Below are 25801 nucleotides of genomic sequence, written 5' to 3' on the forward strand. Positions count from 1 at the left end.
GTTGCATCACAAAACTTCTATCACGTTGCCGGAGTTGACAACCCTAGTGATTGTTTGTCTCGCGGTATGCTACCATCACAATTAATATCTCATGATTTGTGGTGGAACGGACCTTCTTGGTTACGAAGCCCGCCTACTGCATGGCCTATTCAAAAATTCTGTCCCACAGAATTCGATAAGTTGCCTGAATGCAAATCTAATACTTTAACCGCAATTGTTCAAGCTGAATAGTACAGCACAATAATTTGCTCAACTTAAGATTAAAATAAGTTACTCGCATATTTTAATATACTTAGCTTTAATTTGCCGCAAATATTAATTATTAAATATACCGCTCTTAAAACCGCTCCTTTTCTTAAATCGCTTTATTAACCGCTTTATTTGGTGTTATTTTACTTTGGTAAAGCCACCGCTCGCAATTATAATTTATTTTACCGCATCTCTATACAGCGTGTATACTCAATGACGCTACCGCTAAGTGCCATATCTTCGGATCAGCACGTAGAAATTTAATTCCCGCGCATTTTTTTAATGTTTACACCGCTCCAGTGTTTTACCCGCTACTGATTTGTCTAACGAGTCTTGAAATAGGTACCTACACACGTTGCAAGTCAGAAATAAATTGTATACCCAAGACCATCCCATCAAAGTAGGGACGGTTGTGTTAATGGGTGATGACAATGTTCCCCCGCTTCACTGGCCCTTGGGTGTTGTGACAGATGTCTATCCAGGGTCTGATAACGTGGTTCGTGTAGCCATGATAAGAACTGCTAAAGGATCATTTAAGCGTCCTGTCGTAAAATTGTATCCTCTACCTTCACAGTAGATTAGAACATTTCATTTTCCTACTTCACCGCACCGCACCGCATCATACCTCACCGCACCTCATACTCATTGAAATTCTCCGCATTTCAAGGCCGGGAGCATGTTCGCGCACTAAAACCTTTTTAGGCCATACACAGTGCAGGGGTGCTCTCTGGCACGGGACTTGTCAGTCTGGCACAAGTCTTGTCGTTGACATAAGTTTTTCATCCGCTCACGTGTTATATTCGCTATAAACCGCATCGCCAAATAAGAAGATTTCCTTCGACTCCGCATCACAAGACCCCCGCATCACATCATCGGCCGGAGCCCTAACCAGGTGAGTGCTTCTGCACTATTGGAACTCCATTTGGCATAGCGCGCTCTCGGTCTTCCGCCACCCATAAAAATTGGCTATTTACACGCCATACCAATTGCCTAGAAAAAATCAGTCGTCTGATAATTACCTACTGAAGTGAAATGACGAAATCAGCCAAATAAGTTTTTTTTTTTTTTTTATACGACTGGAAGGCAAACGAGCAAGTGGGTCTCCTGATGGTAAGAGATCACCACCGCCCATAAACATCTGCAACACCAGGGGTATTGCAAACGCGTTGCCAACCTAGAGGCATAAGATGGGATACCTCACGTGCCAGTAATTTCACCGGCTGTCTTACTCTCCACGCCGAAACACAACAATGCAAGCACTGCTGCTTCACGGCAGGATTAGCGAGCAAGATGGTGGTAGCAATCCGGGTGCAAGTTTTTGGTAAAAAAATAATTTTTAATATAAGTTTTTTTGCTGACTGTACTTTTTGTTACCTATACTTGTATTGTCACAAGTCTACTCTACATTGGCATACCAAATTTCAAGTCGATGCCACTAACCGTTGAAGAGGTCCATCCTGTGGAGACGACCCTGGCCGGACTACCAGGATGTCACTACCAGATTAGTATTGTCACGCAATTTACATAAGTATACCAAATTTCAAGTCCATCCAACTACTGGAAGTTGGTCGATTTTACTTGCAAGATTTGATTACAGACAGACAGACAACGGGACAGGTGAAACTAAATAAAAGCTTGTAAAAATGTAACGCATTTTTTCATTTCACTAAATTTGTTTAATTGTTTATGAATTGTTAAAATCTTGATATTTTAATTAATTATGATATTTATTTATTTAAAAATCTCAACTCTAATACAGATAATTAAAGGCTCTCGTATTATAGTATATCATCATTTCACTCAAACAGTTCAGAGATTTCATCAAATCACCTATACCATGTTACAGTAGACTTTGTCTGTAATATTATCTAATATTCGAGCTAACATGAAAGAGAGGCACACGAAAATACCGCGCAACGCTTATTTCCTGCGCGGTATTTTCGTGTGCCCTCTTTCATGTTAGCTCGAATATTACAACCGATAGCGCCTCCGCGCCGCGCCGCACCGCCCCGCCACCGGCGTCAGTGTGTTTTAAGCTTTACAACGACTCTTTATTGAACACCAACACATAGTAAGCAGGACAGAAAACAATCTTAATTTAGGCAAACCAAATTAATTAGTAATTTATAAGCCGAAGGATAATTAAGCGCATTTTTTATAAAACCAACTTCCTTTAATGTAAATTCAGTCCTGGTAACTACGGTTTTCATAATAGAATTTACAAGTTTCCTGAAAAACTTCCGAGTTTTAATTAGAGGATCCATTTTAAGGGTTCCGTACCCAAAGGGTGCCAACAGAACCCTATTACTGAGACTCCACTGTCTGTCTGTCTGTCTGTCCGTCCGTCCGTCTGTCACACACAGGGCTCCATCTCTTGAGTCGTAATAGTTAGACACTAAAATTTATCACAGATTATGTATTACTGTGGCCGCTGTAACAACAAATACTAAACACGGAATAAAGTTGTATAATCACTTTAAAAATAAAATAAAACAAATATTGGGGGCTCCCATACAACAAACTGTTTTTTTTGGCCTTTTTTGCTAATGTCTAATGTTGTATAGATATTGGTACGGAACCCTTTGTGCGCGAGTCCGACTCGCAGTTGGCCAGTTTTTCATATTTTTAAGGCAACTTTGGGAAAAGTTTGCCTCAACTTTTCGCGACGATGCTCAGATATACTTTGTCCTTAAGGCTGAGTTGCAAGACTAATTGAACCCAACTGAATTAATAGTTATTTGTTATGCAAGGCTGGAAAGTAACTGTTTGGCACGAATGCTTATGTTGAAAGCCGAGCAAGCGAAGGATTCTAGGATTGAACCACGAGCGAAGCGAGACTGAAACTGAAATGAGCTATATTATTACTAAATAAGTAAACGTTTAGTAATAAGAATAAAATAACAAATTAATTAACTAACAGATTTAAATATTAACAATGTATGAAGAACTTTCTTTGTGAACACGTCAATATTCAACGCTTACTTCCTCAACCTCGTATCTACCCGAAATGTATACAACAAATCAACACTCTATCGTACTTACCATAAAGATGATTGTAAAGCAATTGTGGGCAGATACGAGGTTGTGAAAATAAGTGATCGATATGTATTTTCAAGGCGGCACCCGTTCACGATAACGTTCGAATTTCAAAAACTCTTTCCAGCCAAGAGGATAAAAAGCGACTTTCCACGCAGATTTCGAAGGATAAAGACAGCTTTTTCGAGCTAGTGAGGTGAAAACTAAATTGAAGCCGTGGTGGCTTGGTGATGAGCTATATGATCGTGGGTTCAAACCAGGGCTCGCACCTCTGAGTTTTCCGAAATTCATGTACGAAATACAATCGAAATTTACGACGAGCATACGGTGAAGGAAAACATCGTGAGGAAAACTACGCAAACCTGCGAAGCAATTCAATGGTGGGTGTGAAGTTCCCAATCTGCACTGGGCCCGCGTGGGAAATGTGGCTCAAAATCTCATTTTGAAAGAAAGCTTTTTGTGTCCTGAAGTAGACGTAAATACTTGTAGGTAAGCCAAGATATAAATCAAAATTATTTCAACTTTATCACGACGTAGTAGGCCCGTTTTGACAGCTGTCATCTCAGTACAATTTATCCAATGCAGGTTATAAACTGTACTCAATGACAGCTGTCAAAACTGGCCTATTACATCGTGATTAGATTAGGTAGTAGCATTAGTGTTTCGTGAGAGTTGTTGTTCTAAGGGGGAGGCTTTTTTTCAGCAGTGGACGTCTTCCGACTGATGATGATGGTTATTGATTAGTGTGGGTAGCGCTGGGTCTTCCAGTGTGGTCACCACTCAAGAATACATTGGTTCCCAACAGCCATCAGTTCTTCAAGAGATTTGACGCGCCTACTGCTACTTAAGCACTGGTCCCACCCCCGGCCAGTAGCGAGAAGATTGTTTTTATTATTGCTTTTGTCAAATTTTTCATACAAAAAAACACTACTCGTCGGCGGTGAGACTATATAGTGCCTTAAGTTTGACAATTCTTCGGCATAAGATCCTACCACCTACAAATGACATTCTATGGAAATCAATTTCGTTCGTTCCGACATCGAACACATGATAAACAAGTCGTTCACAGCACAGTTCACTCAATCAACATATCGGCTAGACAAAGCGAACCGGCCAAACAGTTGAGCGGATCCAACTGCAAACTGCACGGAATCGGACAGAGCACAAGTGGTTCGTGGAATACAAAATACTGCTTGATTTCGATCATTCGGACAAATTGTCTTCTAGTCACTGTGTGTAAATCGACCTTTGACACAAAGGTCTGCATCTAAGCATAAAATGACGAGCAGTGTGGCCAACCGGTAGTAGCTATGGCGTAGCAACTCGACTACCACTGGTTTGCCCAAATTTTGTAGTAAACCACAGACCTTATATCGAGATAGACCTTAAGAGTTTTCCTACCTTGCGTGTAAAAAGTTTGATCCACGGTCAAAGTTTCGTCCGAAATAAATGCGCGATGCTTTGAATCGTTCCCGAGCTTTGAATCGGTTCCCCGAGCCTTTGAATCGGTACCGTGCGGTCTTGATTTCCCATCACTAAATCTCGCTCGTGACGTCATCGTAGGTACGAAAAATTCGACACGCTAGGTTCTCATACAGTTTGAAGCACTCTTTTCGTCTATCTCGATATACATAAGGTCTGCGTAGTAAACATTTTGGCGAAGATTAGGTATGTTAAATAACTGCTAGGTGTTCTACACGAAGACATGCGTATCGTTTGGAAATTGCAAGGCTTTTGCAAACATAAGGCCATATATCTTGGTTTTACTCTATTAATGTACTCGTATGTTTCATTTAATTTAGAATTTTACTCTTTTTTTAGGGTTCCTTAGCTAAAATGGAAAAACGGAACACTTATACTTTCGTGAAGTCCGTCTGTCTGTCCGTCCGTACCTATGTCACAGGCATTTTACTCGAAAACTACAAGATGTATATCAATGAAATTTGGAGTACAGAATAGATGTCTTGTCAAAGCCGGTATTTAGTTTTGTAGTTAAATTACAAAATAAATATTTATAGGGAAGGCACTCCATAGACGTAGCAGAAATTGAAAAAAACGTGTGGTGAACGTGTGGCACATAGTTCGACAGCTCTTTTGAAAAGATAGTAAGGTTTCTAGAAAAAAAAATGATTAAGTGAAGATTTCCGGAAATAATCGCTCCCAATGTAGCAAAAATTGTGTCCCCCCCCCTCTATCTTGTAAACCGTTTGTCCAAAAAATATGCAAAAAATATGGAAAGGTAACGCTTTATAAATACTTTCAACGAAAATTGGTTTCAACATGATCGGATTATACCGTTTTTGAGTAATTGCCGGAAAACTGCGCTTCTCAACAAAAGCACGTAAGTGCCGTGAAGATACGCTCTTTTTCTGGTAATAGATTTTAAGACTGTAGTAAGTGTTTTAATTGTTTTATAACGCACATAATATTACTTGATTTTTTTCGTTATGGCTACGGAATCCTATCTTGGGCGTGTCCGACACACTCTTGGCCGGTTTTTTGTTCCATGTTGTCATAAATTTTTTTTCTTTCCTTCTTTATTTGTAGTTTCATACCAATAATGCACTGTGCTGTGCACCCACAAATTGTGCACCCGTCCTGTCGGCCAAAAATTCAAAATTCAACATCATTTATTTCACAGGATTTTAGGTACAATAAGATCTTAAAAATAGCACAAAAATCACTAAAATCTACCACAAATGGCATGTGAAATTAGGTCAGACTTTCATTTGAAATTATGTTATTTTCTTTTATGATTATTCTACTTTCGTCATATTTGTCACGTCAAATAAAGTTTATTATCGGTCATAAACTACCTGCATCAAGCTACGTAAGATTTGACTACCAAATAACGTGTCGTGATTTATCAAAAACTCAGCAAAATAAAAACTTCGCCATTTTTTATTTCGTACGTGTACCTATGTGTGTTAATAACGGAACGTATTCAATCCAAATTATTAACTATCTGCTGAATAATAGCAGCGATTATGAAGACAATTCCAATCACGCCATTTAGGTACGGATTTTGGCTGGGAAAAAACTACTAAAGCAATTTATCCTATTTTTTTTATCTCTGGCACTGGTAATAAAAATTTCAATCTTTATTTATTGTGTTCAAGTAAAACTTCGTTTAAAAGTATATGAATTAAGATTACCTAGATTTAAAAAATCGTACCCTTAAAAAACAACGATGCAGAAGTTTAGGGAAAATTTACAGTACCTAAATACTATAAACGTTTCGCCAACAACAAACTAAACGAACTGAGCAATTAAAAGCGATAGGTCTTTTTCCATCCCTAGGGAGCTACGGCGTCCCAAAACAACCTAGAAACGCTGTTCCTAATTTGAAATGCAAAAGCACGTTACTACCGTTTAGGAGCGGAGATTGAAATCGATTGAGTAAAGGGGTTTGCAGATAGAATAAAATCATCATTTGAATAATAGTGTTTATCCGTGGCTTCGCACGCGTAAACCATAGACATTTTGACAACCGGATGGCCAAGTGGTTAGAGATCCTGACTACGAAGCTTGAGGTGCCGGGTTCGATCCCCAGCCGGGGCAGATATTTGTATGAATAATCGAATGTTTGTTCTTGGGTCTTAGACGTTAAATAAGTATTTAAAGTATGTATTTATCTGTATAAGTATATTTATCTGTTGCCTAGTATCCATAATATAAGCTTTGCTTAGTATGGGACTAGGTCAATTCGTGTCAATTGTCCCATGATCTTTATTTATTTTATTTATTAAAGATCCAGCAGTTCAATTGAAATTCTGAGATTTTACTAATTTCCGTAGGAATTCCGAAATATGATATCTTGGTTTAATTTTTTGTGTTCAGCAATATGTTCTGAACTAAATTCCCGTTTTTTTTTCCTTTTAGTTTCGTAAGAAATGATTCCAAAGTCCATCCGAAATTTTACTTACTTACTTAACAAAAATAAATGTTTCAGCGCCAAAATACTCAAAATTTTATCAAAAATGAACTGCAACATTACCTACTATGCTGACCCGTGACCTTCCTCAAAGGTCGCGGGTGAGCAAAGTAGTTGTTTCAATTCATTAATATGGACCTCCGCAAAGTAACGCCTGATTCAATAAATTATTTATTAAAAATCTTATGTAGTAAATGTAGTCAGGATTAAGCAAGTTTTTTTTTCTTTTAAGAACAATTAATTTTAAAGTTACATTTAGAAAGCTCTATAATAATGCCATAATATGAATTGTTATAAAAACTTTTCATACATTGGTTTGTTCTCCGACAGGTATACTTGTGTGATGTCACCCTAAAATCGCGGTCTCCACCAGATTTTAGTTCGACGAGTCCTTGTTTAGAAATTGGACATTTTAGACCACCGTTTACTTTGTTGTTTCGTTGTATATTTTAGAGAATAATAAATATATAAGCAATAGTAAAGACGATTGTTTGTTAGGTTTAAATTAAATAAAAATCACGTTTTTGGGAAATTTTAATGTCATTTCTTTTGGATTAAATTATGACAACTTTTTTCTATAATGAAGCAAATTGCATTTTTATTAAATAAATATTGAGTACTTACAAATTTACACAATCAAATAAATCTTAATAGAAATTCAAAGTCCATCATCCCAGCCTATATACGTCCCACTGCTGGGCACAGGCCTCCTCTAAGAACAAGAGGGCTTGGGCCATAGTTCCCACGCGGGCCCAGTGCGGATTGGGAACTTCACACGCACCATTGAGTTGCTTCGCAGGTTTGTGCAGGTTTCCTCACGATGTTTTCCTTCACCGCAAAGCTCGTGGTAAATTTCAAATGTAACTCCGCACATGAATTTCGAAAAACTCAGAGGTGCGAGCCGGGGTTTGAACCCACGACCCTCTGCTTGAGAGGCGATAGGTCAAACCACTAAGCCACCACGACTTTAGAAATTCAAAGTATAATTTATTAAAGAGAAAACACATATTTTATTTATTTATTAAGAAGAAATAGCCATAAATAAACTTAAGTATAAAGTATCTAAAATAAAATAAACAATAATTAATTAATTATCTACAATAGTAACATATTACTTGGTAAATATGTACGTATTTTGTCTGGCCTCGTAATATTTTGTATATAAATAAGTACCTATTAGGGAATTAAATTTATTTCGTGAGATTAATCCGTCTCAGATATTTTCAATCGGTTTAAAAGTAACGTTTTTATTAAAATATTTACTTTGTAGTATTTCGTCAATCGTCGATTTTCCTTACAAAAAAAAATTATGCATGCTGGCTGTCCTCAATTTTTTTTTGTAAGGAACATTCTTGCTTGTCCATTTAGATATCCTATCTATCTATCTAAATGGACAAGCAAGAATGTTCCTATGTATACTTAATTTGAAATTACCGTTTACATGTCAAGCATTTCTGCTTCATCCTTCTAAAACACCAACGGATACAGAAATAAAGTATCAAAACGGAAGTAATTATTACAGCTAAGATCAATGCGACAAGATCTAGGTACGCTTTCTGGTACAAGGGTACCATGAGTGCTGGGGAGCGAAGATGTAATGCCCCTTGGGTTGTGACGACGTGTTCCACCCAGTGCACCAGTTCCTTGGTTGGGAGGGCTGGTCGGTCATGGTAGATGCGCGATACACGTTTCATGTTGTCCTGGTACCTAGAATCATTAATTTGACATAAAAAGCTGTATGTTCGTGTGTTTTTTATATTTTTAAGAAAAATATGAAATAAACTTTAAATTAACTACGTAACCTAATTATGATTGGTTTTTTGGAATCTTTTTGTATTTCAACTCCAAATTTGTTACTTTTACGGGTATCCCGTGAAACCATATTGAGCAATCCGTGCTCCGTGGTCCAGCAGTGGTGTAGGGGCTATAGCACGCAGCACGGATTGCTGAGGACCTGGGTTCGATTCCCAGTGCTGGTCTCTTTTTCTGATTTATCTGTGCATTCATGTCTCAGTTTGTATTTTTGATACGTAAGTAACCTAAGTTAGTTAAACCCATGTAAAAGATTATACGAAGTATTTTAAGTTCCCGTATTAGTAGTATTTAGGCAATTAAGTATCAGTAGGTAAAGATTTCTCGAAATTCATTATAAATAGAACCAAACAAAAAATTACTTAGTCCAGTTAAATCTATAAGTTTCTTCCTTCCCATTACTGCTCACTGAAGTCTCTAAGCGGTGAGTTTTACTTTTTCAACAATCTGCAAATAACTACCTTTATATGGCATAATGTCGATTGTTCGAAAATTACTTCACATAAAATTCTGCTGTAGAATCATGTTAACCCGAATAATCGTTTTGCATAAACATACAGTCAGCGTAAGACTGGGGTCAATTACGGGTCAATTTTATGTACATAAAAAAAGCTTACGTTCTATCCGTGAACATTGCATTCAAAGCATTCCTTAGTTTGGCTGGTGCATTCTGGTTATTCTCCAACTTTATAGCAACCCCTTTTTTGACTGCAACCTCTGCATTACTATACTGATCACCACCGTGAGGTATAGTTATCATAGGAACACCAAAGTGTATGGCTTCGATGAAAGATAACAAACCACCGTGGGTTATAAAAAGTTTCGTGTTTGGGTGATCTGGAAAACAATTCGTAGATAATTGGTTGATTCGTGCATTTTGTGATGGTAGGTATAATTTGCCTAGTAACTTATACTTACTCAACACACTTGTTTGTGGAAACCACTCCATCAAGTGCACATTGCTCGGCAAATTTTCTAAAGGAATTTCTATCTTCCAAAGAACTGTTTGGTTGATATTTCTGAACAACTCCAAGTACTCCCTCCGCATCCTATCTTCCATATCCTTGCCGGAGTTAGTTGTGCCAAAACTGAAGTAAATGACTCCTTGCGGAGAAGCATCCAATATAGATTTCAAATTCTGAAATTGTCAATGGAATGGCTAGAGTATTATTATTATCATCATCATCATCATGCCGTGAAACCGTGGTGGCCTAGTGGTTTGACCTATCGCCTCTCAAAGGGTCGTGGGTTCAAACCCCGGCTCGCACCTCTTGAGTTTTTCGAAATTCATGTGCATGTAATTTGAAATTTACCACGAGCTTTGCGGTGAAGGAAAACATCGTGAGGAAACATGCACTATCCTGCGAAGCAATTCAATGGTGCGTGTGAAGTTCCCAATCCGCACTGGGCCCGCATGGGAACTATGGCCCAAGCCCTCTTGTTCTGAGAGGAGGCTTGTGCCCAGCAGTGGGACGCATATAGGCTGGGATGGATGGATCATCATCGTCATCATCAGCTGCAATGCGTCTTCTGATGGACATATGTATGTCTCCCAAAAAAAAGCACTTCTTTAGTGACAACCACGTACCTACAGGAAGACACAGGGTGGGTAGTTACAATGTGAACTGATGGCTTGGTGCAGTTTGCTGCGATGTTCTTGGAGTTATGAGTACTTACTTGACTCCATCATCATCATCATATCAGCCCTTAGGAGGTCCAATTTTGGACATAGGCCTTCCCCCTTTACTCGTAGGGGTCGATTATAGTAAGTAAATACCTACCACGTCTAACTCTGGAACAGGCAGTTTGATATGATACCCAGCTATCTCCCTCACACTCGGAGGCACTCTCCACGGTATGGCCACAGAAGGATGGGTATTCACCAGCATCATAGAGTAGTTCTTAGGTATGTCATAGTATTCTGGTAAAGCCTTGCCTGTGGTCATGGCCGCTGACTTAAAAACTGTGTCATAGAGCTCCAGTTCTAGGGGTCGAATTTTGTAACTGCAAAGTATAAAAAAAAACTTGTCTGTGGAGCCCATAATAAATAAATAAAAAAATAAAAAGCCTTTATTTAGTCCCAGTCTCTTCTGCATATTACATAGAGTAGTGTCAGTGTTGTTAGTGAATGGTTCTTAATACCTAGTGTTAGTATGATTAGTTCCATTTATTTATTTTCTTTTGAGACTAGGACCCCTCTTTGAGTGAAGGCCTTCTCCATCTTCTTACACAGCTCTCTGTCTTTGGCAGTACTTGTCCAGTCGGTTCCAGCGATTTTTGCAATGTCATCTGTCCATCGTGGAGATTAAATTGTTTACTAAGTGTATTGACCCGAGTACTGCCTTTTCGCAACGTAACGTTAGGCAACCTGTTTAATTTCGCAAATCTTTCATTTCGCAAACTTTATTTCAGGGCCATCGTGTAGAACCCTTTAGGTTAGGTTAGGTTAGTTTTATAAAAATCCTGAAATATTTACAGTTTCAGAAATATTAAACAGTTGGGAAATTAAAAGTTGCGAAATGAAACAGGTTGCTAAATGTTATTCGCCGAAACATTAGTAAACCGTATTGGCCGCTCTGTAGTTAATATTGTGGGGGTTTTACATAAATAAATATGTTTGTGAACAAATGATCCATTATCAATTACTGAGGGTGTAATGTTGGTCCTACTCACGTCTCCAGTATGTAGTAACTACAAGATTAATATAGCAATAAATATGTTATTTTAGTGTTTTTTTTGTTTCAATATTTTTCTTTCTTCCTCTTCATTCTTTCCAATATCGGGTCCTTCATGTTATTACAACGCGAATCTGCACTGAAACATTTCACTAGACCAACTCAAAATCCAACTCAGAATGCATTCCAATAGTTGTCAGTTCCGTAACAAGTTTTCATCGTAACGTATTTATCGATAAACTAGTTGGATGGGCTGAAAGTGGTCGAAGGTCGGAAGTCAGAGTTGCGACGGGCAAGTTCGCAACCAAGTCAACAATTGTGAATAGACGGGTGTTTCCGCTTTGGACTTTATTTGATTTTAACTGGCATTTTTGAGAAAGACCAAGTGAACCTACTACAGTAAATAACTATTAAAAACTTGTGTTTTTTTAAGTCTTCATTTAAATATTTTTGCTATCATGTGGGGTAAGATAATGTGAAGGGTCTACGTTGTATTCTATAAAGTTCAATGGACATAATCGGTTAAAATCTTCGCTCATTTGATTATAATGAAATTTTCATAGTCAATGTCACTGGTGTTTTATAAAATAAACCTTGCTTTACCTAGATCAATATCGAGATTACAGTCAAGATCAAGGTCTCTCTTGGTAGGTAATGGTTTAACTGAAAGTAAAATTATATCAAATAAATCATTGCAGATTTTGATCAATAATGTTTGTTTTATAAGATAAGTGATTCGAATACAGAAGCTACCTTTTGGAGTAGTAAGTACAGTTGGTAAATACATCTGAATATTCCTGATCTATTTATTCAATTTGGAAGTTGAAGTTGTTAAACTTCTGGGATAACTACTCTGACAATCTGCCGAAATACGTATTCAGAATTAAGCTTTTAATATTGTTATCAGACTTCGCCATAACTACCATTTACTCGTGCTAATGAATCTAGGAGCAATACCTTGCTCATTTTTTTCAGTGTGTATTCTTTTTTAACTTCTCTTTGGCGTGGCGTTCAATGAATATTAATATTTTACAAGAAGATGTACTACAATTGATACTTAATATTTCAGCACATGGTTGGGTTTATTTGACGGAACATCCCTGGAAAGATTTCACCGAAATGATTGATTTGTAATAAAGGTATTTATTTACGCCTATAATGTGGTACACTTTGAACATCGGTCAGGTACGCATTCTAATATTTTCGATACTGCAACTTATACATCCTTTCCTTTGTACATCTTATTACCCTGTTTCTGTTATAAGTGTTTTATGTACAATAAAGAGTTTTACAATACAATACTTTCTTCACAGGTTGTAATTGTTTTGCGATACCCACATTAAAGAAAATGAACGTAGTTAAAGTAGAGTTCATAAAGTTGTGAGAAAAATTTTGGTCAAAAATATCTGAACACGACTCTATTGTTAGTATTTTTTGCAGATATTTTTGATCAAACTTTTGCTCATAAGTTTATGACCTCGATTGTACATACCCTAAATATGCATTCCTGACCATATGCACAAACCTATTACTATCCCTGCATTGCTGCAGGGCACCCTGATTCGCAGCACACGGGAAGAATGTCGCGAATCCCCGAGACGTTGTGACTTACAGTTTCGGAACTCCTAGGTCAATGGGATCCATATTTTTCAACCACAAGAAAGAAATCTTGATAACACTTTACATTGTTTAGTCAATCTTCTACTTGCTTAAGTGTTCCAGTTTAATTTAAAGATAACTTGTAAAGGCTTTGCTTATTTTCAGCTTCAACTTACCGAAGTACCCACTGCTTCTTGACCTGTGTCTTGAGTTCTTGCAGCCGCCACACGAACTTGAGGGGAGGTATGTGTCCGGAATTGACGTCCACCGAATAAGAGGGGTTGGGAACTTCGTCCATAAGACGTATAGGCTGCCAGTACAGTTGGGTTGAGACTGCCCAGATAAGCGGAATGGAGAAGTACCCGGCGAAACTGAAAAGGTTACAGATTGAAATAAAAGCTGTGATTACCCACCTACTCGGAATTACAACCGTTTTCACAATTTCTTTCTGTCACACAGTATAATACAAGGATAGAAAGAGATAGTGCATGCGATCGTGAACGTTAGACAATACGGGCACAAATTTTATAATGATGCGGAGGTGGTGAAGATGGAAGGTGTCAATTGATCCCATAAAATTTAAACTCCGATTTTAACATAACATTAAAATATATAAAGTGAAGTTCCGATTTTCGCAGGTCATAATTATTGCAAGTCATAAAATTGGTTGGTCAAAACTTTTGATGTCCATATAGTATGCCATTCCATAATGTTTACGCAAAAACGTAAATCGTAGGTCGGTCGTGTAGAAGTCACTTTACGGGAATGTCTGTGATGGACCCTTAAATCAATTTTATTGTTTTTGACAGCCTATGTATGTCAATGNTGTTTACGCAAAACGTAACATCGTAGGTCGGGTCGTGTAGAAGTCACTTTACGGGAATGTGTGATGGACCCTTAAATCATTTTTATTGTTTTTGACAGCCTATGTATGTCAATGGACCGGTCACTCATTCGACCGGGGAGTCATTCAAAAGCACTGAGAGGCGTTGGACGTCTATAGCGATCTCGGGGTCAGAGCGGAGCTCTCAGTGTCAAATCGTGTCATTAAGTAATCTAAGATCATCTGAATCATATTTATAGATATAAACAGTTGTACGGTATCAGTAACGCGAAATATAGTGGTGAACGTAATCGCAGTTTGATTTCATCGTCATAACCTCAACCCTTCACACGACACCGGCGGCAGCTAGCTACAGGAGGCGGCAGCTGTCCAGACCGATCCCAGGGGCTCGGGAGAGGGTCTGCCTTCACATCGGCATCATCAGCGACGACCAAGGCGCGGCCTGCACATCGAACCCGCGAGGCCAGCGGTTTGGTCTAAGTATAAGCGACGCAGGGTGCGCACGCACATCTAATCAAAATCAACCCACCGGCAGTTCTCAGGGCGAGAATTGCCAACATTTTTGGTGGAACCCATGAGGGGAGCAGAACGTTAGAAAAGAATCAGCACGATAACGTACGTCGCAGGGCGCGTGTACTTCATTATCATCTCGGCACGGCGGGCGCCGCGCGCGCATACTTCACATCATATTATCATAATATTGATTAATAATATTAAGACATTAAATTCAGTGCGCGTTAAGTCATTTTCGCAGTGAGTGAAAGTGCGGTTTAAATAGTGCAATAGGTATTGACACTCGAAATATTCATCATTGGAAGAAATTTCGCCGCCATCTTGTTGCGAGTAGCAAACAAGCAAGCAAGTCATCACACAAATCATCGGAGAACGGACGGAACTCGGCAAGTCAATCTCATTCTCATTCATTCATTCAAAGACTTTAAGTGTTTTTTATAAATTGTCATTCACTTCACTCCGATCAATTCGGACAACTTGCGAGTTGCATTATCTATGGTCAGATGAGCGCATAACTGACTCATTCATTCGTTCATTTGTGGCAAATGTCATTTATTTATCAACATAATCAACAATCGTTATCTGTAATCAATAATCTTATCATTATCACGTTATCAGTTAATCATTACGGCATAAGTAAACAAATGCTGTTTTAGTGAGGTTTAAGTTTAAATACAGTTGTGTTTAATTTGATCAAACAGTGAGATTTATTGTTGTGCGCGTCGATTGTTGTTAAGTTAACTTTTAGGTAGGTAGTTTAATACAAGTGTGGCTCACAGGGTGTGACTATTGTTATTCAGTGTAAGCATTTATCGTTCGTCATTGAATTCAGAGGTTATTTACTTGATTTAAACACATCAAGTACTTCATTCATTTACGTCAATATGCCTCCTAAAATTCATGCCAAGATTCAATTTATGTCGAAATATCGCATGCTGACAGATTTCGCTAGTACAATAAGCGAAGCCCAAGGTACATCAGCGGTGGCAGTAGCTAAACGTAATTTCGGTTCATATTATAATCAGTTCGTACTAGCATATGAGGCGTTGCTTGGTCTTTCGTCAGAGGAGATTCCTGAGGGAGAAATGGAACAAATTCACGCACAGTTCAGTGAAATCAATAAGTTACTTGTCAAGTTGGAGCAGGCATCGGAGGGCAGGGGGTCCGCAGACGAGCCTAGGATACGTCATCATAGCCAGGTAATGGCAAAGTTGCCTTCCATTGAACTGCCTAAGTTTAGCGGCAGGCCAATGGAGTGGATGTCATTCTTTGATCTCTTTCAATCCTTGGTCCATTCACGGGACATTTCAGATTCGGAGAAGCATTTTTATTTGCGAGCATCAGTGTCAGGTGAAGCTCTGTCGCTCATACGTCAGCTACCGATGGATGGTCAAAATTATTCAGTGGCACTGAAATTGCTCACAGATAGGTATCAGAACCACAGGATGCTGGTAGATACATACTTGTCACAGATCACCAACCTACCGGTCATTAACAATGTTGAGAGGTTAAGGTCAGATTTCTATGATCCTCTCCGAGAGTCTATTCAGGCACTGGAAAAGCTCAAACAACCAATTAACGAATGGTCATATTTAATTGTGTTTTTAATCATACAGAAGCTGCCAACATTGATCAGGTCAGCATTCGAACAGCGGTATGGGACGTGTCATCAGGTTCTACCCAGTGTTCATCAACTGCTCGAGGTACTCGACGAGCAATGCAGGGTGCAACTCGCCGTGTCACCAGCACCGGAAGCGGCTTCAGGGAGAAGCTACCAGCGGTCACCACCACGACGAGGACAGCAGGGTGCGTCCACCTCGGGGGCACGTGGCAGGCCAGCACGTGGAGTGCATCCAGTTCATCAGGTGAATCCTATTTCATCATGTTCATTTTGTGGTGGGGACCACTCATTATAAATGTGTAGACTTTCTAAGTATGTCACCAGTAGCACGCAAGTCATGGGCAAAGAAAAGTGGTCATTGTTTCAAGTGTCTACGGCTACACTATGCCAAGGAATGCAGTCATACGGAACTGGTGTCTTCATTGCAAATCACCGGATCATAACTCGCTCATTTGCAATGCAGCAGCGAGTTCAAGGCACAGGTATCACCTGATCATAGTCAACCTGGGGCCTCAACCTCCGGCCAAGGTAGACAGATACCCAGACGCCAGTCACCAGTCAGGCAGTACCAACATGTGGCACAGGTGCAAGTGGGGGCCAGGGCGGTCACCCAGTTGCACAGGTGACTCATTGACCGCAATGGTCCGGGAGCCAGGGCGGCCAATCAAATGTACCAGTGACTCAACCACTGTACCAGGAAGCTCCATCAGCTCAGGCGTTGGCATCTCACCGGCCAAGGCTTCCGGTAGGGGCAAGGGCACAGTGGGCTCAGTCTGAGTACCAGGCACTTAGGTATGGGCAGCGGATCAGCCCCATTCCTCCACAATCACCACCATCTCCTCAATGAGATGCTACCACTGTTGGTGTGACACAGTCATTACCAGTCACCATTTGTCCCACGGCGGTAGTAATGGTGAAATCAGGTGATGGCAATTATTTTAAGGTTAGGGCCTTACTCGACACCGGGGCGAGTGTCTCAGTAATTAAACAGTCAATAGTTCAAAGGTTAAAATTACACCAACAGTCTAATGGTAATAATATTTATGGAATTGGTCAGCAAAGGGTAAAGGTACCTGGTTCAATAGTCAAATTAATAATCAAACCTGTAGGTAAACAGGTACCCATCATTAGTACAATAGCTTCAGTCATGTATTCACTAACGGGAAACATTCCATCATATGACACTCAGCTCAAAGATCAATTACGGTTGTCACATATCATATTAGCTGATGGCAAGTTTGACAAAGCCTCAGATGTGGACATCATTTTAGGTACTGACATATTAAATTATGTACTCGATGGTTCAAAGATTTCCACTCACGTTCCAGGAATAGCAGCCTACGGGACATGCTTTGGGCATGTCATCATGGGTTCATTGACCTCGACTCACCAGTCAGCGGTGACGTCATCACAGTCAGCGGGTACGTCCGTGGAGGACTACGGCCTGCACGCCACTAGACTCGAGGAGGTGCTCGAGCGGTTTTGGAAGGTCGAGGAGCCGCCTTCGAAGCCTGCAGTTCATCCAGATCACATGGAATGCGAAAGGTTGTACATTTCCACTACTCAACGTCTGCCTGACGGCAAATACATAGTCAGGTTACCGTTACTTTCAACACGCTCATCATTAGGCGAATCAAGGTCGCTTGCAATGAAAAGGTTGCGAGCTTTGGAGAGAAAAATGTCTAAGGACGCACTTTTCGCCTCCAAGTATAAAGATTTCATGAGAGAGTACGAAACTCTCGGTCATATGTCAAAATCGGATTTTCAATTTAACTCAGAACATTTTGTCATACCGCATCACGGTATCTTCAAACGAGGCACCGATAAAATCAGAGTTGTATTCGACGGATCAGGGCGATCGTCCACAGGTGTGTCACTCAATCAATGCCTTCACTCTGGGCAACCTCTTCAAAATGATATCACTAAAATCATTTTAAATTTTCGACGTCATCAAGTGGTATTCACTACTGACATCAAAATGATGTTTCGTCAAACATTTGTTCACCCAGATGATAGGAAATATCAATTAATCCTCTGGAGGGAGGATCCGTCACACGATGTTCAGGTATATGAATTAAATACTAATACCTACGGGCTGAGGTCAAGTCCATTCATAGCTATACGGACGGTGTTGCTACTAGCGGACGATTGGGAGGTGTCGCATCCGAATTCACACGCAGCACACGTCATGCGACGAGATATCTTCGTTGATGATATCCTCACAGGAGCAGACTCAGTGGCAGAGGCTCAACAGCTCAAGCAAGAGCTCATAGCGCTAACCGGGAGCGCAGGTTATGAGTTACGTAAATGGTCGTCCAATAGTAGGGAGCTATTGCGTGACTTACCGGAGGAGTATTGCGAGCTGCCACACTCATTTGATACTGAGGATAAAAGTTTCATCAAGGTATTAGGTGTTCAATGGGATCCAGTGTCAGATTCAATGGCATATCAAATCAACGTGCCACTTGGTCACCCTCCTACGAAACGTAGCGTGCTCAGTACAATCGCACGTTTGTACGACCCGTGTGGTTATTGCGCACCAGTCATATTTCGATTCAAAGTATTCTTACAGTCATTATTCTCGGATGGGCTCAACTGGGACGAGCCGATCAATCAAAATCAAATCAATCAGTGGGACGAACTTACGCAGGATCTCAATCATTTGTCTCATTTACAGATTCCACGGTGTGTCTCACTACCGAGCGCCGTTTCATACTCATTGCACGGTTTCGGCGACGCCTCGGAGCTGGGATACGCGGCGAGCGTCTATCTACGGACGGTGGATGCGTCAGGACATGTCAAGGTCAGCTTAGTCATTGCTAAATCACGCGTCGCGTCACATAAAACCAAGCAGACGATTCCAAAATTGGAACTCAATGCATCTCACCTGGTATGCAAACTGCTTAATCACGTCGCAGATTCGTACGACGACTCTGTTCAGTTAGAGACTATCAATGCTTGGTCAGATAGCAGTATTGTTTTGTCATGGCTCAAGGCCAAACCTCACATGTTACAAACATTTGAATGTAACAGGGTACAGGACATTCAACAGTCCAAACGTCACATCACATGGCGTCATGTCAGATCAGAGCGTAATCCGTCAGATGTCGCTTCACGCGGAATGTCCGCAAGGGAATTAATTCAATTCAAATTGTGGTGGTCACCTGATTGGTTATTGCGGGAGGAATCCCAGTGGCCACAGTTACCAGTCACTATACCTCAAGAGTTACCAGGTTTCAAGAAATTAGTTCATTTTGTTACGCCAGTAGAGTCGTGGGAAGACGCACTCTTATCACGTGTCAGTTCATATAGCAAACTAATCAATGTCAGTGCATTCATACTTAGATTTTGTAAAAATATCAAGTTGCCGAGGGAGCAAAGGAATCTTCAGTCTACACTGTCATTGGACGAGATTCGCGCAGCTACTAAACATTGGATAGGTAAAGTTCAATTAGACGCTTTCAAGGAGGAAATTGTTATGGTCAAACAAGGAAAGCTGGTCTGTAAATCATTGCAGAAGCTTAGCGTTTTCGTCGATGACGAAAACTTGCTGCGTGTCGGCGGACGACTACGTAAATCAGCTCTACCATATGGAGCAAAGCATCCATATCTCATACCTAAGGATCATAAATGGGGTCAGTTACTCATCGAATACTATCACAGGTCATATTGTCATGCAGCGACGAACGCGCTCATTGCTATAATCCGGAGGGAATATTGGTTTCCGTCACTCCGACGTCAAGTTTCAAGGGTTATCAGGAAATGTTTAGTTTGTTTCAGATTCAATTCATCGGTTCAACCGCCATTCATGGCAGATTTACCGGCTGACCGAGTCACGGCAGCACGGCCTTTCTCAGGCGTTGCGACAGACTTCGCAGGCCCATATTTAGTTAAGAGTAGTTTATTAAGGAATGCTAAATCAGTCAAAGCTTACCTATGTGTGTTTGTCTGTTTAGGAACCAAGGCGGTTCATCTCGAGGTGGTTTCAGCATTGACGATCGAGGCATTCATCGCGTCGTTCACCAGGTTTGTCAGCCGACGAGGGCTGCCTTCACTCGTCCGATCGGATCGAGGTACCAATTTTGTTGGCTCTAATTCTTACCTGCGTGATGTCAATCAGTTTCTGGTCAATAATGAGACTGTACTCAAGGGGGAATTTGCACGTCAAAATATTCGCTGGGAATTCAACCCAGCAGGAGCTCCTCACATGTCTGGTTTGGTAGAGTCAGCTGTCAAGCATGCCAAGCTTTTACTCAAACGAGAGGCTGGAGACACTATCTTCACGTTTGAGGAACTATCAACTCTATTTTCAAAAATAGAGTCCATATTGAATTCAAGGCCGTTAGTTCCTATGAGTGAGGATCCGTCAGATCTCGAAGTGCTCACACCGGGGCACTTTCTCATTGGTCAACCATTAGTAGCTCTACCGGAACCACATTGGAAGGACACTAAGACGTCGAGGTTATCACGTTTTCAGGTTATTCAAAAAATGTATCAATCAATCTGGTCAAGGTGGCATATTGAGTATCTCAATAATTTACAAGCGCGTAATAAATGGTATTCTCAAGTCAATAACCTCGAACTGAATGATCTGGTTCTCATTAAGGATGAGAACTCACCTCCATTACAATGGAGGCGTGGTAGAGTCATTGAAGTGTATAAGGGAACTGACCAGATTGTCAGGTCAGTTAAATTAAAAACTCAAGGTGGCGAACTCATACGCCCAGTAGTCAAACTGTGTAAATTGCCTATTGAATATAACGTAGGTCAATCATAATCATATTTTTCTATTTATTGGTAGGGCACCAATTGATATTGTTGTACTTTATAATCATCTGTGCATTATTATGTAGACCCTCAGTCTAATGGATATTGTTCATTTCATGTGTATAAATGTATGGATAACTCAACTCTTAGGATAAGTCATAGTCAATTGTATACCTACATTTTCAGGATAGGTAGAGCGTTTATTCATGTGCTACACCTAAGTGTCATAGGTTGTCAGCTGTTTATCAGTAGATCATAAGTCAATATTATTGTAAGTAGAGTCAATAGTGCTTGCAAGTGTTCAGTCCATCTTTCGCCTGGCCCTGGCAGGAAATGTTTACGCAAAACGTAACATCGTAGGTCGGGTCGTGTAGAAGTCACTTTACGGGAATGTGTGATGGACCCTTAAATCATTTTTATTGTTTTTGACAGCCTATGTATGTCAATGGACCGGTCACTCATTCGACCGGGGAGTCATTCAAAAGCACTGAGAGACGGTGGACGTCTATAGCGATCTCGGGGTCAGAGCGGAGCTCTCAGTGTCAAATCGTGTCATTAAGTAATCTAAGATCATCTGAATCATATTTATAGATATAAACAGTTGTCCGGTATCAGTAACGCGAAATATAGTGGTGAACGTAATCGCAGTTTGATTTCATCGTCATAACCTCAACCCTTCACACGACACCGGCGGCAGCTAGCTACAGGAGGCGGCAGCTGTCCAGACCGATCCCAGGGGCTCGGGAGAGGGTCTGCCTTCACATCGGCATCATCAGCGACGACCAAGGCGCGGCCTGCACATCGAACCCGCGAGGCCAGCGGTTTGGTCTAAGTAAAGCGACGCAGGGTGCGCACGCACATCTAATCAAATTCAACCCACCGGCAGTTCTCAGGGCGAGAATTGCCAACAAATCCTAATATACGAGTATATTAACAGGCGATAGTTTGTAAGAGTATTGTGTGATTGTGTGTACTTTTGTGATAAAACGGCTGGAATGGATGGATCTAAATTAAATTTGATGTGTAGATAACTGGCACTCTAAAATACTTTATATCCCGGCATTCCGACAGGATTAGGGTGTAGTAAAGTAAAAGTCTAGAAGTCCCAACCGCAAAGGAAACAGGAAAATTTTCACGGGTTTTCTTTAAGTTCTTTTTTTTCTTTACGCAAGTATTTTGAATTTGTACAACACCCTCAACCCGCAAATCCGACTCACACTTTTGCTAGTTTTCCTTATCATCTCAATCTTGTACCTTAATTTCGGATGTATAATTAGCATACTAAAAAATATTGGCTACATTTCCCTACGTTTTAAACCCAAAAAATTGAACCCAAAGCCAACTAAAGCACAGGCTTTAAGTCGAACGCACTCGGAATCACAATCACTTTCTGTCGCAGAAAATAGGATGAGGGTAGAAAGAAATAGAAAATGCGACCGCGAGTGTCCGCCCGCTAAACGATACGGTCTCAGGCATATACACAATAGCAAATTGTTTAACAAAAACAGATAACTAGACGTAGTCTGCCCCGAACCTCACAGATTCCGTCCCCTTTTTTCCCCACAAAACGCGTCCACGGGGAAACATTGTTTTAAACTTTTAAAATTAACACCCCACCGTGTCCCGCATACACGTGCTTACTTACACAAACCGCTGTCATGTTTACTCGAAGATATCTTAGCTAAACAGATACAGGGAACCTTGCGTACACAAGTTTGAGTTCAAAGTGCCCTGTACGTTTAAAATTGTGTACAGTTCTGATTATAAGTGCAAATCCTCTTTGCTGGAGCAATTTAGCGGGAACGGCTGGTTTGAGCTTGTGACAAACTTGGCCTGATTTTTGAAGGTGACTTACTTTAAGTAAATTTTTAACATCGCCTTTTAGCTTTTTATAATAGCAACTAGCTTTACCGCGTGGCTTTGCACCAGTAGAATAATAAAAACTAGCTTGGCCTCCATCCCGTGAAGATTTTTAATAGAATAACACTTTGACAATAACTTGACTTGATTGATGGTGAAACTTTTGAATCAGCTTGCAGTGCCTGTATTTCCGGACCGGTATAACTTAGGAATCAGCAAAAAACGAGCCTACTGCTATCTTAAAGGGCCGACAACGTATTATATATAAACAAAAACAATATGAATTTCAAGGAATATACGAGTATCTGCCAAACTTTTCAGCTAGATTTAGTGGTCTCTGTCAATTCATCAGTCACGTTACATACACACACGTTTAAAGGAATCGAGTAAAGCGTGTAGTTTTTGTCAGTTTACAAGTGAAGCTAGCAACGTAAGGTCAATGAGAAGATATTATGTAATAGGGTCAGAGAGAAAAGGATCGAGATATTAGTACTTCGTACTTGCTTTGCTTCAATGAGAGATTTATTTACAAAATTTTTTTTTTTTAATTAGCCTATTTTGTGTCCCACTGCTGGGCAAAGGCCTCTCCTCTCTTGCTACTCCTGCCTATCTTTCTGCAATCTAACTTTAAAAAAATAAATATTACTCGTGTGTGTTAGCGTGATAAGTCCTGTGCATGGTATTTTGACTAAAAGTTAACTTTATTAAGAATATAATAATAATAAGAAGACAAAGAAAACTAACCTAAGAAACCATAACTAAATATGTAATATGTTACTATAAAAAAAAAATTATAAAAAGTGAGTGTGTTTATATTGATAAACAAAATAATGCTGGCCTCAATCTACTAATTAATGAAGATTATTTAAACAGCTGGATAATTCTACTTTATTCTGTGAAAACCTAGCATTTTTATTTTTTGAAACGCATCCACATGAGAGCTAGTCCACATTCCTATTTTCTACTGAACACATGCAAGTAATTAAATTCCAGGACCAAAAGGAGTGGGTGTAGCTAATTTTGAATATAAACGTAGCATGTAAAGTTGGTAGGTAATTGCTGCTTAGTTCTGTAATTAATTAGAAACTTACAATACAACGCGTAGTTTGTGTTTTTGCTGTTTATAAATTAACAGCCAAGTGTGAGTTCAGACGAAGGATTCATTATTTGCAATTGTCATTTAGGGGCTGTTTCACTTCACCATCCATTGATTAGTGTTAACTGACGGTGAAAGCCGTGGTGGCCTAGTGGTTTGACCTATCGCCTCTCAAGCAGAGGGTCGTGGGTTCAAACCCCGGCTCGCACCTCTGATTTTTCGAAATTCATGTGCGGATTACATTTGAAATTTACCATGAGCTTTGCGGTGAAGGAAAACATCGTGAGGAAACCTGCACAAACCTGCGAAGCAATTCAATGGTGCGTGTGAAGTTCCCAATCCGCACTGGGCCCGCGTGGGAATTATGGCCCAAGCCCTTTTGTTCTGAGAGGAGGCCTGTGCCCAGCAGTGGGACGTATATAGGCTGGGATGATGATGAACTGACGGTTAAAAATGTGATGCCGTCTCTATTTCTTTTGTTCGAATAGACGGAGACGGCATCACATTTAACCGTCAGTTAACACTAATCAATGGATGGTGAAACAGCCCCTTAGTGTTGCTGATCGATTGTTCGATCGCAAAATATCTATGGTGATAATGAGCTAATCCACGCTAAATTTCATTTTAAGTAGGTTTAAATAAATTGGTAGTAGATAGTACTTATAGTACTAGGGTTTTGCGATAGTCAGCCCTGTGTATTTTACGCACACATTGACGCGTGTACAGACGTCGTCGTGCTTATGTAGATTCATGAACGCGTATTTTGTACGTCGTGGCTGCCGTTTGGTAAAGCGTAAAAAAGAAACATGCTTGCTTTTGCATTTATAATTTCAGTAAGGATAGATCATTAGCCGTCATAACAACTCGATTCCCAATAAATTGACAAATTTTTACGAGACATCAGTGGTAAAAAAGATGGCAAAGCTTTGGATACTAGCTGCATCTGAAAATACAAACCATAAACACACACTCTATCACACTCCGGGTTGCCTACAGAAATGTTCACCCTACGATATTGATATGGATAGACGTATAGGCAGATATATATAGTGTGCTTTCAACCATTCAAGCGTCAAACCATTTGCACTGCTTGATACAAGACAGACTGGCGACTTCGTCGAACTGGGTAGAAAATCATGACAATTTGATACATAGAAGAACGAACGTCACCGACATAGCCAAGCAAATTAGCTCGTTGAAGTGGCAATATGCAGGCCATATAGCACGGAGAACAGATGGCCGTTGGGACCGAAAAGTTCTTGAATGGAGATTATGAGATGGACGGATGAACTGGTAAAAGGCCTCTTCCAACCGAAGCAACTGAAGGTCTGTGGGGAAACCTATGTTCAACAGTAGACGTCCTACAGCTATTAATTATGATGATGATGAATTCCTAAAATACTTAAGTATTTTTGAAACTAATAATCTTTTCTAACGTTTATCTGGTTGCAGACATTCATTTTCACCTAATGCTTTCTCTCGTGGAGGTGGAACATACAAAATGGAGATAAATCTTTGCAACTGACATGCCTTGACGTCGCTACGTTTCTCGGTATTTAACCAACGTTTGTTTTGTCCGCGTGTTCCATTTTTATTATTTTATATGTGTTTTTATGAGTTTCTTACTTGCATTAAAATGTACATGAGTTGTCCGTTACAAATACTACTAGTCTAATTCGGAAATAAATATTCAATTTCGTGTATTACCCGTGAATTTTGTGCCAATATTTTTTCTATGAAATTTATGTTCAATAATATGGTACGTACATCTACATTACAAGTCAAAGCTTCTTTA

The 25801-nt window shown here is 40.0% G+C and overlaps 1 protein-coding gene and 1 long non-coding RNA gene across 2 annotated transcripts; one reads left to right on the plus strand and one right to left on the minus strand.

Annotated features, from left to right (window-relative positions):
• Positions 1-7782: 7782 nt before the first annotated feature.
• On the minus strand, positions 7783-13692 carry LOC141439315 (UDP-glucosyltransferase 2-like). Its single transcript, XM_074103587.1, has 5 exons — positions 13482-13692; positions 10813-11035; positions 9950-10169; positions 9649-9868; positions 7783-8926 (listed from the first exon to the last, which is right to left on the minus strand). Exons 1-5 carry the CDS (start codon positions 13601-13603, stop codon positions 8650-8652), a joined length of 1062 nt encoding a protein of 353 aa, XP_073959688.1. The 5' UTR covers positions 13604-13692; the 3' UTR covers positions 7783-8649.
• A 3189-nt stretch (positions 13693-16881) lies between these two features.
• LOC141439320 (uncharacterized) lies at positions 16882-20593 on the plus strand. The gene is made up of 2 exons (XR_012452582.1): positions 16882-17828; positions 18961-20593. It is a non-coding gene; the product is annotated as an uncharacterized lncRNA (long non-coding RNA).
• Positions 20594-25801: the final 5208 nt, after the last annotated feature.

The sequence above is a fragment of the Choristoneura fumiferana genome, chromosome 20 (assembly GCF_025370935.1).
Source record: "Choristoneura fumiferana chromosome 20, NRCan_CFum_1, whole genome shotgun sequence".
NCBI lineage: Eukaryota > Metazoa > Arthropoda > Insecta > Lepidoptera > Tortricidae > Choristoneura > Choristoneura fumiferana.